The sequence below is a fragment of the Pseudophryne corroboree genome, chromosome 7 (assembly GCF_028390025.1).
Source record: "Pseudophryne corroboree isolate aPseCor3 chromosome 7, aPseCor3.hap2, whole genome shotgun sequence".
Taxonomy (NCBI): domain Eukaryota; kingdom Metazoa; phylum Chordata; class Amphibia; order Anura; family Myobatrachidae; genus Pseudophryne; species Pseudophryne corroboree.
Genome location: NC_086450.1, coordinates 348,419,906 through 348,432,314, shown reverse-complemented (window position 1 = coordinate 348,432,314; position 12,409 = coordinate 348,419,906). Strand labels below are relative to the sequence as shown.

Below are 12,409 nucleotides of genomic sequence, written 5' to 3'. Positions count from 1 at the left end.
GACACTTAAGTATTCTACATGTCGTTTAGACAGTGTTAGTTAAGAACAAATGCATACTTCAGGGTTATTTAGTACAAGTACCCTGTGATATTCATCCAGTTTTTACTGTGCATTGATATATCTGTTTATATACATAGCTTTACTCAGTAATAGTATTGCTAGACCAGTGCAGTTTTATTGTCTGTCATAATTCCTGCATTGTACATGTGACTGTGTGTGTGCATATAGCTGCTGTGTGATCTCTACTCCGTGTATCTCACTCATACTGCTATCCTTATATTCTGTAACCTGAGGGGCTCCGTGCGTCAGGGTTATTAGATAATATATGTATTTCACAGGATATACGTATTTTGTATTTTTCTCTGTGTTTTTCAGTCAGTTTTACCTCAGAAATCCTCTGGGGGGGGGGGTTTGTATTAGGTATTATATCTACTGATATTGTACTGTGTCGCCCGTGGTTTACGCTTTCATAGCATGTCAGCTACAGGAGGCGATGGGTCTGGGGCTGATTCCACCGTGCGCGGTTATGATGTCCCAGATGCATTTGAGGATAACATGGCTGCGGAGGGTTCAGGTTTTGGGGGTTCTGTACCCCCAGTCAGTTTGTAACAACGGGGGCACATCAGGGCCCGCCTTGGTCTGCCTTTTCTAATTTTCTGACTACGCTGGTAACTAGACTTGCGCTCCCTATGGGACCTCCTGTGCCTTATCAGCCTTATATGGTCCCTGCGGTTAATCCGCCATAGACAGATGCTCTGTCCACTCAGTTAGAGCACTTGAATAACTCTTTGGATAAACGTATTCCTGACCCTTGCCCGCCTAAGACTAAACCTAAGAAGTTCTCTAAGCGGGCTGTTACTTCCTCTCAATCCACGCATGTTCCGGATACCTCTTCCGATGAAGATGGCGTGTATACTGACCCCACAGACTCTGATCATGACGTTTCTAATGGGGAATCTGTTTCACAGGTGGATGTTCCTGATCTCTTAGAGGCTATCAGGTTCATTCTTCAGATTGATGATGATCCTGAGCCTGCTACTACATCTAAGAAACCGGACAGGTTCAAACATCAGAAGGTTACTAAATTGGTTTTACCTCATTCTGACCACTTGGTTGACATACGTCAGGAATCCTAGGAGAACCCAGTAAAGAAATTCACCCCGCACAAGAAGATGCTAACCCGCTATCCACTTGCGGCAGAATTGAGTAAAAATTGAGAAACGCCACCGCCAGTGGACTTGCAAATCGCTCGGCTGGTGGTGTCATCTGCTCTGCCTGTCACTACCGTCACTTCTCTCGAGGAGCCGATGGATAAGCATGTGGAGGGCTGCTTACCCTTGCAGGGGCTATGCATAGGTCCACCATTGCGGCTACTTGGGCCGCAGAAGCTATTGAGGCATGGGCTCAGGAAATAGAGGCTGAAGTTCCGTCCAATTTTTCTAAACATGCTAGACAATGTCTCTCTTATATTGTCACGGCATCTCATTACATTAAAGAAGCAGCTTCAGATGCAGGTGTTCTGGCGGACAAGGCTGCTACGATATCCATTTTGGCTCGCCGTATTCTCTGGTTGCGGTCCTGGTCGGTGGACTTGGACTCCAAGAAAACCCTGGAGGTGCTCCCGTTTAAAGGAAACATCCTCTTTGGTGAGGATCTCAACAAGATTGTAGCTGACTATGCGTCTGCTAAGACTGCATGTTTACCTAGTACTACTCCTTCGGCCCCGAAGGCTAAGAGTACTTCCTTTCGTTCCTTTTGCCCTCCTGGTAAAGCAAAGGGTCAGGCGTACCCGAAACAGTCTCGCAGTTCCAAAACCACTAAGCCTAAAAGTGCCTGGGCTGCCCGTCAGCCGGCTTCCAAATCTGACAAGCCTGCGGCATGACGGGGCGGGCCTCCCCCTGGGGGATCCCAGGGTGGGAGGCCGACTTCTACAGTTCACCCAGGTATGGTTGAAGACCACTTCAGACGCTTGAGTACGGGAAGTCGTCACTCACGGATACGCTATATCCTTCAAGACACGTCCCCCTCCTCGCTGTTGCCTGACGGACATCCCTTCGGATCAGGTGAAGGCAACAACTCTCCGTTTAGTGGTACAATCCCTCCTGGACACCTGAGTGGTAGTGCCGATGCCTCTGGCTCAGAGGGGCATGGGGTACTTTTAATGCTGTTCCTAGTCCCTAAACCGAATGGTTTCTCTGGGCCCATTCTCAACCTCAAATCTTTGAACAAGTTTGTGAGGGTCTCCAAGTTTCGTATGGAGACCCTTCGCTCTATTGTCCTGGCTTTGGAGCCAGGGGACTATATGGTATCCCTGGATATACAGGATGCTTACCGGCATATCCCTATTGCCATGTCACATCAGCAATACCTGCGGTTTGCTATTGGCAATCTCCATTACCAATTCCGGGCCTTACCGTTTGGTCTGACCACGGCTCCGCAAATTTTCACTAAGGTCGTGGCAGTTATGACGGCTTCACTCCACCGTCGGAGCCTCCGGATCCTGCCGTATCTGGACGACCTGCTGATCCTGTACAATTCGCCAGAAGTTCTCCATCATTTGGATCTGACGGTCCAGTTTCTGCAAGCCCATGGGTGGCTCATCAACTGGAAGAAATCATCCCTGGTCCCTGCCCAGTGCATGGTGCATCTGGGAGCGTTGTTGGACAAACACAACCAGAGGTTGTTTTTGTCACAGGAGAAAGTCTTGAAGCTTCAGGACAAGATACGTTGCTTCCTCTTTTGTCCGCGTGTGTCGATACACTCGGCGATACAAGTACTAGGCCTCATGGTGTCGGCTTTCGACATGGTGGAGTATGCTCAATTTCATTCCCGCCCTCTACAGACACTGATTCTTGCCAAGTGGGACGGCCTGCCTCACCGGATAAGGTCTCAAATGATCTCCTTGTCTCCGGAGGTCCGTCTGTCATTGACCTGGTGGCTGCAGGACCAACAATTGAGCAGGGGTCGTCCCTTCTGGATCACCAACTGGGTCCTTCTAACGATAGATGCCAGCCTGAGAGGTTGGGGCGCGGTGTTGGAGCAACACTCTTTTCAGGGTCGGTGGACCAGGGAGGAGTCTCTCCTCCCGATAAACATTCTGGAAATGTGGGCAATGTTCAATGCTCTGAAACTGGCCCAGCATCTGGTACTGAACAGGCCTGTTCAAGTACAGTCAGACAGTGCCACCACGGTGGCGTACATAAATCATCAAGGCGGCACTTGAAGCCGCATGGCAATGATGGAAGTGTCAAAGGCCCTCATTCCGAGTTGTTCGCTTGCTAGCTGCTTTTAGCAGCATTGCACATGCTAAGCCGCCGCCCTCTGGGAGTGTATCTTAGCACAGCAGAATTGCAAACGAAAGATTAGCAGAATTGCGAATAAATAATTCTTAGCCGTTTCTGAGTAGCTCGAGACTTACTCCTACACTGCGATCAGCTCAGCCCGTTTTGTTCCTGGTTTGACGTCACAAACACTCCCTGCGTTCGGCCAGCCACTCCCCCGTTTCTCCAGACACTCCTGCGTTTTATCCTGGCACACCTGCGTTTTTCCGCACACTCCCAGAAAACGGTCAGTTTCCGCCCAGAAACACCCACTTCCTGTCAATCACACTACAATGAAAATTCTTCGTTCGGACGTGAGTAAATCGACTAAGTTTTGTGCTAAAATACTTAGCGCATGCGCACTGCGTACCATGCGCATGCGCATTTTTGCCTTAATCGCTCCGTTGCGAAAATCAGCAACAAGCGAACAACTCGGAATGACCCCCAAAGAATCTTCAATGAGCAGAACGCCATCTGCCAGCCATATCGGCAGTGTTCATTCTGGGGGTCCTCAACTGGGAAGCGGACTACCTCAGTCGTCAGGACGTACACGCCGGAGAGTGGAGCCTTCATCCAGAGGTATTTCAACTCCTAGTGGACAAGTGGGTCCTACCAGATGTAGACCTGATGGCGCCTCGACACAATTACAAGGTTGCGGTCTTCGGAGCAAGAACAAGGGATCTTCATGCAGCGTTCATGGACACACTGGCAATTCCATGGAACTTTCGGCTGCTGTACGTGTTCCCTCCGTTGTCACTCCTGCCCAGAGTAGTGTGGAAGTTCAAGCAAGAAGGAGGAATCCTTCTTCTAATAGCTCCAGCATGGCCCAGACGGCATTGGTTCTCAGACCTACAGGGGGCCCGACTGGCTTTGACGGCGTAGCTCTTGAAGCTTCCGTACTGAGGGCCAAAGGATTTCCTGAGGTGGTCATTCAAACGATGCTCGGATTTACCATAGGGTCTGGAATTCTTACTTTGCTTGGTGCGCATCTAACAATCATGACATTTACAAGTTTAGTGCGGCCAAACTTTTGGCCTTCCTACAACAGGGCCTGGACTTGGGCCTTCGGCTGGCCTCCCCCAAGGTTCATATTTCTGCCTTGTCGGTATGGTTTCAGAGAAAAATTGCGACTCTGCCTGATGGTCATACATTCACTCAGGGTGTTTTACGGACTCAACCTCCCTATGTCCCACCTGTGGCTCCTCGGGATTTGTTGGTGGTTCTGGAGGCTTTGCAAGAGTCTCCGTTTGAACCTCTTGAATCTGCGGACCTTAAGTGGCTTTCCCTCAAGGTCTTGTTTCTGCTGGCTATTGCCTCTGCTAGACGGGTATCAGATTTGGGTGCCTTGTCTTCTAGGTCCCCCTATCTGATTTTTCACCATGACCGGGCAAATCTTCGGATATGCCCTGGTTATCTACCTAAGGTGGTGTCTTCTTTCCACCTTAACCAGGAGATTGTGGTTCCAACCTTTGTCTCTCCGGATTTATCCTCCAAAGAGCGGTCTTCGAATGTGGTACGGGCTCTCCGTATCTATGTTAGGAAGTCTGATTCTCTCTTTGTACTGTTTGGTTTTCACAAATGTGGCTGGCCTGCTAACAAGCAGACCTTGGGCAGATGGATTAGAATGGTGATTGCACATGCTTATGTACAGGCTGGCCTTCCAGCTCCTGCTACCATCAAAGCCCATTCTATTCAGTCTGTTGGACCTTCTTGGGCGGCCCGCCGTGGTGCGACCCTTGAAGAATTGTGCAAGGCGGCTACGTGGTCCTTAGTGAACATGTACATAAGGTTCTATGCCTTCGATACTTCCACCTATCAGAATGCTTGCTTTGGACACTGGGTTCTTTTGCCCACTACAGTGCATCCCCTCCCATAAGGAACTGCTTTAGGACATCCCCGATGTTATTCCCTGTGGAATACCAGTGTACCCCGCTGCAGAAAAGGAGATTTATGGTAAGAACTTACTCTTGTTAAATCTCTTTCTGCGAGGTACACTGGATTCCACAGGGCGCCCACCATGACGCACTTAGCTTCTTTGGGTTGGTATGGCATTAGCCGCTTATACCGTGTCCTGTCGTGAGAATGTGGTGTCTTTGGCTACTAATTGTTGTCATCTCTTTTACAAGCTACTGCATTGGACTGGTGGACAAAACTGAGCTCCTGTGCACGAAGGCGGGGTTATAGAGGAGGCGGCGCTGACCATCTTGGGAACAGTCAAAGCTTTTAGCCTGTTGGTGTCTCGGATCAAGATCCTACTCTACCCCCCCCTCCCCCCACCGATGTTATTCCCTGTGGAATACAGTGTACCTCGCAGAAAGAGATTTAACAAGGGTGAGTTCTTATCATAAATCCCCTTATTGGTTAGTAATGAAACCGCCATGGACAGGTATTTTAATTTTCAATTCACTGCACTCATATAATTCAAAGGAGTAGAATGCTGTTTTTTAAGGCACAAGCAAATGAAACATAAATCAGGTTTTACTCCACAACTGTGTGGTTGCCCAGTGAAGGAAGCCTACAGTGGGTAGCCACTGGGTTTTATCAAGGTATCGGGTTAAAGAGATACAATGGGGGATATCCAATTAGCCCCGGTAATTTACCAGGGCTAATTGTCCCACCGGTGGCTATCCTATTACCCCCGATAAGCCAGCACAAGTGGTGGCTTATCGGGGGTTACCTGAAGCTGCATCGGGTGCTGGCTCCTGACAGCGCCCGGTGCAGCGCTGCTTCTCCGGCTTCCCTGGTCACATGGTCGCTCCCCCGTTATGTGACCGCTGCTGGGGGCGGAGGAGCGGGGGTTGCGGTCACGGCGCTGCCCCGGCAGCTCTGCCGGGGGTCACCGCACCGAGGACAGCTTCCGGATGCCTGCAGTCCCAGCCTGCTGCTGCAGCGGGCATGGGACACTGCAGGTTGTCCCGCTCATTGAGGAGGCAGGCGAAACCAAATCCCCAGAAACAGACCCATTTCAGTGCAAAAACGGGACTGTTTCTACCGAAAACACACAGGTTTCACTGAACCTGTGTGTTTTCGGGAGAAAGGGCATTTTTTTTACAGGCGATCAATCTGGATAGCCTGTAAAAAAAAATCTGTGAAACATCGGGAAAAATCCGGCCTAATAGGATATCCCCCTATGGCTGGGCATACACTGTCAGATAAAATGTCTTTTCACACCGACATTTTATCTACAAGCTACGTATAACAATCACATTTTGTGTCCATACACTGTGAGTCATTTCACAGTGTATGACCACGTTATCTGTGTTCCAGAGAAAAAAGAAACATTTCCCACCCCTCCCCTGTGAAGGAGCTGGGGAAATGTCGGGGGATCTGTCATGGCTTGCCTACACTGCCAGATGCAGACAACTAATTATCAAATCTTTTAGACATGCTGGACGATTTCAGCATGACTGACAGACTGATTAGTGTTCTGTGTGTACAATTATCTGGGCAATCCACTGATATCCGGCTGATCGGCCAGATAATTGTATATTATAGTGTATGCCCAACATAACTCTACATTTTGTTTTATTTCCCTTTAAATGTATATATTGTACATATTAAGAGATGGCAGGATATAAGTAATATTATTGTAGGACCTCGTTTCTCTGTTGTGCTGATAATCTCTTTAAAAAAGCTGACTGTTCAGCAGGAGTTAACATAGGCTGGAACAGGACATACTGTAACTGCATTTCAGCTAAAACCTTTTAATCCAGAAGTAGTTCTGACAATTATAATGTGCCAGTTGGGTTTGTCAGCTAATTAATATATTTGGGGATTTATTTACTAAAGGTCGATTTCCATTGATTTTCATCAAATCCAAATCATAGGTAAATTAATCTAAATCGATGTTGGGTTTCCAGGGCTAAGGCACACCTTTTCTAAAATGTAAACATTCATATCAGAAATTGCCTGTTAGTATATGTGTGTTTAATCCCTGAAACCTGTGATTGATTGAGATTGATTTCCATCGATTTTAAATAAATGTAAAATGATTAAAATCGACCTTTAGTAAATAAATCCCCTGGTCTCCCTGGTGTCTAGTAGAGCAGCTGGAAATGGCCGTGAGCTGTCTGTGTGTCATTTATAACTGCCACAAACACTACATTAGTATTGGTCCCAGTGGCGTCACAAACTGGGTGAGGTCGCACCCAGGTGTCACCCGCTGAGGGGTGACACCAAAATGCCGCCTCCTGCTCAGTGACTGTGACTCACTGTAACAATGCATGCAGCACTTCTGCCATAGTGCAGAAGATGCCACTGCAACCACGGCAGTCTCCAGTGGCAGTCCACATCTCCCGGACCTCCGGAGTAACGAAAACGGGGTCCGGGATGCAAAGCCACGCCCCTCCCATGAGGTTGCATCCCCTTTTTTCGGCACTCGGCGCACCGAGTATCACCTTGATGACTGACGCCTCTGATTGGTTGAACAGGCCTTCCGTAGCCATAGCCCAGTGCTGTAATGGTTTCACAATGCCAGGGTTGCGGTAAAGCTGGCCATACACTAGACCAACTTTCATCCAACGATCCAACTAGTTAGTTGGCATGAAAATCTGGTAATGTACGGGAGAAAATTATAATTAGTGATTTGCTCCCAAACCCTGGAAAATGGACAAAACCGTTGTTCAGTCAAGTTGTTTAAATGAAACAGATTGAACTAACTTGTCTATACAACCATTTTTGTACATTTTCCTGGGTTTGTGAGCAACTTGCCGATTATAATTTTCTCATATACATTACCAGATTTTCATTCCAACCAACCAACTAGTTGGATGCTTGGATGAAAGTTGGTCTAGTGTATGTCCATCTTAACTTACAGTAAATACAGCTTGCATCCTGTCTCTTAAAATTTGAAAGAGGACAAGCAGTAACACGGGATGTGGAGCTTGGGGATCATTTTGTATTACACATATTCTGAAAGCACCCACCAGAGAGTGGGAGGTATAGGGAGGCATAGATTCCATCATCTTTCTAGGGCCACTTCAAGCCCTGCCATTCAGTATACCACAGACTGATTTATGATCCCTATAATCCATGTATGTCCTTCTACTGTAAATATACCCCTTTAATATTTGGAATGTGATAATACAATATCTTTGTGTGGTGTAGTTGGATGAGATATCTATGAGATCATAGGGAGCTGTGTATGGTGCCAGTGCTGGTCTGAGCAGGTGCAGTATGGAAGTAGAAGACACAATCCATTGAATTTGCCTATACTGCACGGAGGGTAATCTATGCCTAGTATATGACTTCCCATTTACTCTGCGCAAATTAAACTTTTGATGTTTATGACTCCTTTAGTTGTAGATCTGTAGACTTTTAAGACTGGATCCTTACTGATTATTTATTTATTGCTTTGTCTTTCAGTGGAGATCCAAACAAAAGTGACATATGGGGACACACACCACTGCACCACGCAGCAGAGAGAGGGCATGCAAACTGCGTGGCATTCCTAATTAATTTTGGAGCAAATATTTTTGCACAAGATAACCAACTCCGTTCACCGCTGGATGTAGCTGTAATGAAAGAACGTACAGAGTGTGTCAGGATTCTGGATGGAGCAGCCAACAAACAAATGTCCTTGAATCCTAAAAAGGTTGAAAGGTTAAAAGAGCAAGCTATGAAAGATGCCGAACGGAAAATCAAAGAGTGCGAGAAGCTCCAAGATAAACATCAGAGTCAGATGAACAAAAACTTTAACAGAAACAAGACTGGTACAGTAAATTCTTCTAAAGGAACCTTATCAGGCTCTATTGGTTCTCACTTTTCAACACCATCCACCATGAGCACTTTAACCAAGGGACTAAAGGACACATTACAGCTTAAATTGAAAAGGAAAGATAAAAACACACTTGATCGAGACACAATGAACAACGTGATGTTTGCCAATGATGAGAATAGTAGTGGACACCGTACCAAAGTCACAGAGGTCTTCAGTGAAAATGACGAAGATGTTGACACAGGTAGAGTCATGGCTTCAGAAGAAAAGGAGTCAATCTTTAATCGTCCTGGTCTTGGTAACCTTGTATTCCGAAGGAACATAACACCGGGAATTACCACCGATTTTGGTGAAATCTCCACAGCCAAAGATGATATAGGTTTAAAAGTTAACATTGAATTGTTTACTCTAGACGCCGAGAATGTCAACAAAATTGATGGTGAAAATGATTACAATGTGACTTGGAATGAAGAGGACATGGAACTGAATGAGGAAGGAGAAAGTTCTTCTCTTCAGGTCTTCTTGGCATGTCATGGCTTACTTGAATTACATGTCACACTTTTGAGAGAAAAAATTGATTTAGATTCTCTTCTCTTATGTTCTAATGAAGATCTTCAAAGCATAAACATACAACTTGGACCAAGAAAGAAGTTACTTAATGCAGTAGACAAAAGAAGACGAGCAGTGGACAAGTCAGGAGAGATCACAGACACTAAGTTATAAAACTTATTGTTTAGTGTAGTAAAAAACAGAGGACACACTGACTAGTGCAGGTAAATGAAGGTTAAAAATCATGAAAACACAAATCGGATAACTAACTGCATAGTATTGCCGAAGTTTGTTGAGAGAATCAGCTGACTGGGACTGAGTAATATACCGGTTCCAAGCGGGATCGTGATGTTTCAGGAAAATTCAAGATAGTTCCAAAGAAATAGTTAAACTATAAAAGCAAGAGGTTACCTCTTTATGGTCATTACCCATCTTTCAAAAACAAAATCTATGCAAAACATTTAAAGGCCATGGTGCAAATAACACCAAAATAATGTAACTCATAACAACCATTAGGACATTTGCTATCATTAGTTTAATTTAAATAAAACAAATATAGTTGTATCATATCTTCACATGTACCTGTCATGTCATCTGTATATAAAAAACATAGCTGTATGCTTTTTTAAGTTATATTTATATATACGTTGTAATCACAGTGGTGTAATTAAAGCATCATATAAGGTATTGTCTAGTACAGGGTTAGGCAACGTTTGTCACTTCGGTTGCTACACCATCGACCTTCCATGTCCAAACAAAAAAAAATCACAGTGTCACCCTATTATGAACATTAGAGGCACGCAGTACACCCTTCATGATGAGAATGGTGTGAAACAGGACATATCTGTGGAATGAAAGTCCTGACTTACAGAGTCAAGATCTGCTATGCCAGAATCAGGACAGTTAGCAGCATGATCTGTTCTCTTCTACCTGTTCTTGAAGCTTTGTTACTGCCGGATCCTTTTATCTTATGTTCAGTTGGTGATTGTCTGTCCCGTCTTAATTGGATATTGAAGGTACATAAAACATGAACTGCCTAAGAATGAGTGGATATTCTTATCCTCAACAAGCCCCAAAGTTCATTCAATAGCACTGACATTTATGAATTAAGTCTCCCTGCCTGAAATGAACCAAAAGGTTCACATAGAAAAAAAAACAACAACAACAGACCTACAGATGCGTCTTCATACATCTAGCCTTAATACCAGGGCCAATGCTAGGGTTTTGTACCCTCTTTCCCATACTTAATAAAGGAACAATGTGAATCGAAGACATGTGTCGCAAAGGGGTGTAGCTATACAATAGTACCCCTAATTCAAATTACACCACACAATAGAACAATCTTATACAGTACATATACACATGCACTGTGCCTCCATACACACACATACACCGTGCACCCATACACACACAATACACTGTGCCCCAATACACATACTGTATACTGTGCCACCATACACACTGTGCTACATACACACACATACACTGTGCCACCATACACACACACACATACATACATACATACATACCCTATGCCACCATACACACATATACTGTGCCAACACACACACACACACACACACACACACACACACACACACACACACACACACACACACTATGCCACCATATACAGAAACATACACTGTGCCACCATACACACTGTTCTCCCATACACACATACACTATGCCACCATACACAGTGTGCCCCCATACAAACATACACTGTGCCACCATACACACATACACTGTGCCACCATACACATATACACTGTGCCACCATACACATATACACACACACACAGACTGTGCCCCCATATAGACAGCAGGACTCACTGTGCCACCATACATACACACACACACACACACATATTGTGCCACTGTACACACACACACACACACACACATACACTGACTGTGCCCCCATATAGACAGCAGGACTCACCCTCCCTGTAAAGCTTACACTTGCTGGTCACGTGACTGCTCAGCACCAGTCATGTGACCTGTATTTGGGAGACCACACACAGCATCAGCTCCCTGAGTTCCGGGATTACTTCAATTGCTGGAGACTTTTTTCTCAGCGGTATGATACTGCAAGTCCGCGACGGCATTCTCCAGTGGGAGGAAGGTGGGTGGAGGACGGCAGCAGCATGGAGAGGACCTCTCGAACACAGCGCCTCCCTTTGCAGACTCTGCTGAGCGGGTAGGGCCGCCTTTGCTCAATACACAGTGCACCTCTGTTATCATCTGGCAGATTATTTTTTTTTGCAGAATATGCATCTAAGCCACAACGTATTGCGACTACGACGCACGACAAACAGCACCTTTTGGCATGCCAGGTTGCACGCCAAGAGAATCTTCTATGGTCGGGTGTCTTTTTTCCTTCTTATTTGATGAAAATGTGTCTTAGTCACATAGCCATGTGACTAGGTAGCATATTTATTATCCTTTAATAATCACAATTTCTACACTCCCCAGGGGATATAGAAATTGTGGCATTTATAAACTGATGGTGAAACTGTTCCTTAGATGGCAGACAGCCCCCAAATCACTTCACAGGGAGGGGGAGGTCGAGCTGCAGTGTGATCTCTGCAGCCAGGCAGCCCTGGTAATATGGTGCCAGAGGGGAGGGAGGGTGGATCCGCGGCTGCATCATGTTCTCTGCAGCCAGCAGCCCCAGTAATAAGGTGCTAGCAACAGAGCTGGGGGTTCTGTGGCTGCAGACAGACCCAGCTCATTTTGGTGTTCCTACCCCCTTTATTTTAAATAGGAACAGTGCACACATTCAGTGCACAGCCCAAAAAAGGGTGTGTTCTTGCTGGGA

The 12,409-nt window shown here is 46.0% G+C and overlaps 1 protein-coding gene across 1 annotated transcript in view; it reads left to right on the top strand.

Annotated features, from left to right (window-relative positions):
- The window catches only part of ANKS4B (ankyrin repeat and sterile alpha motif domain containing 4B), a 50,015-nt gene extending 39,920 nt beyond the window's left edge, over window positions 1-10,095 (top strand). Inside the window, exon 2 of the mRNA XM_063934420.1 lies at window positions 8,685-10,095. Within this exon, the coding sequence (XP_063790490.1) occupies window positions 8,685-9,759 (1,075 nt within the window). The 3' untranslated portion in view covers window positions 9,760-10,095. The remainder of the gene's footprint in view (window positions 1-8,684) is intronic.
- Window positions 10,096-12,409: the final 2,314 nt, after the last annotated feature.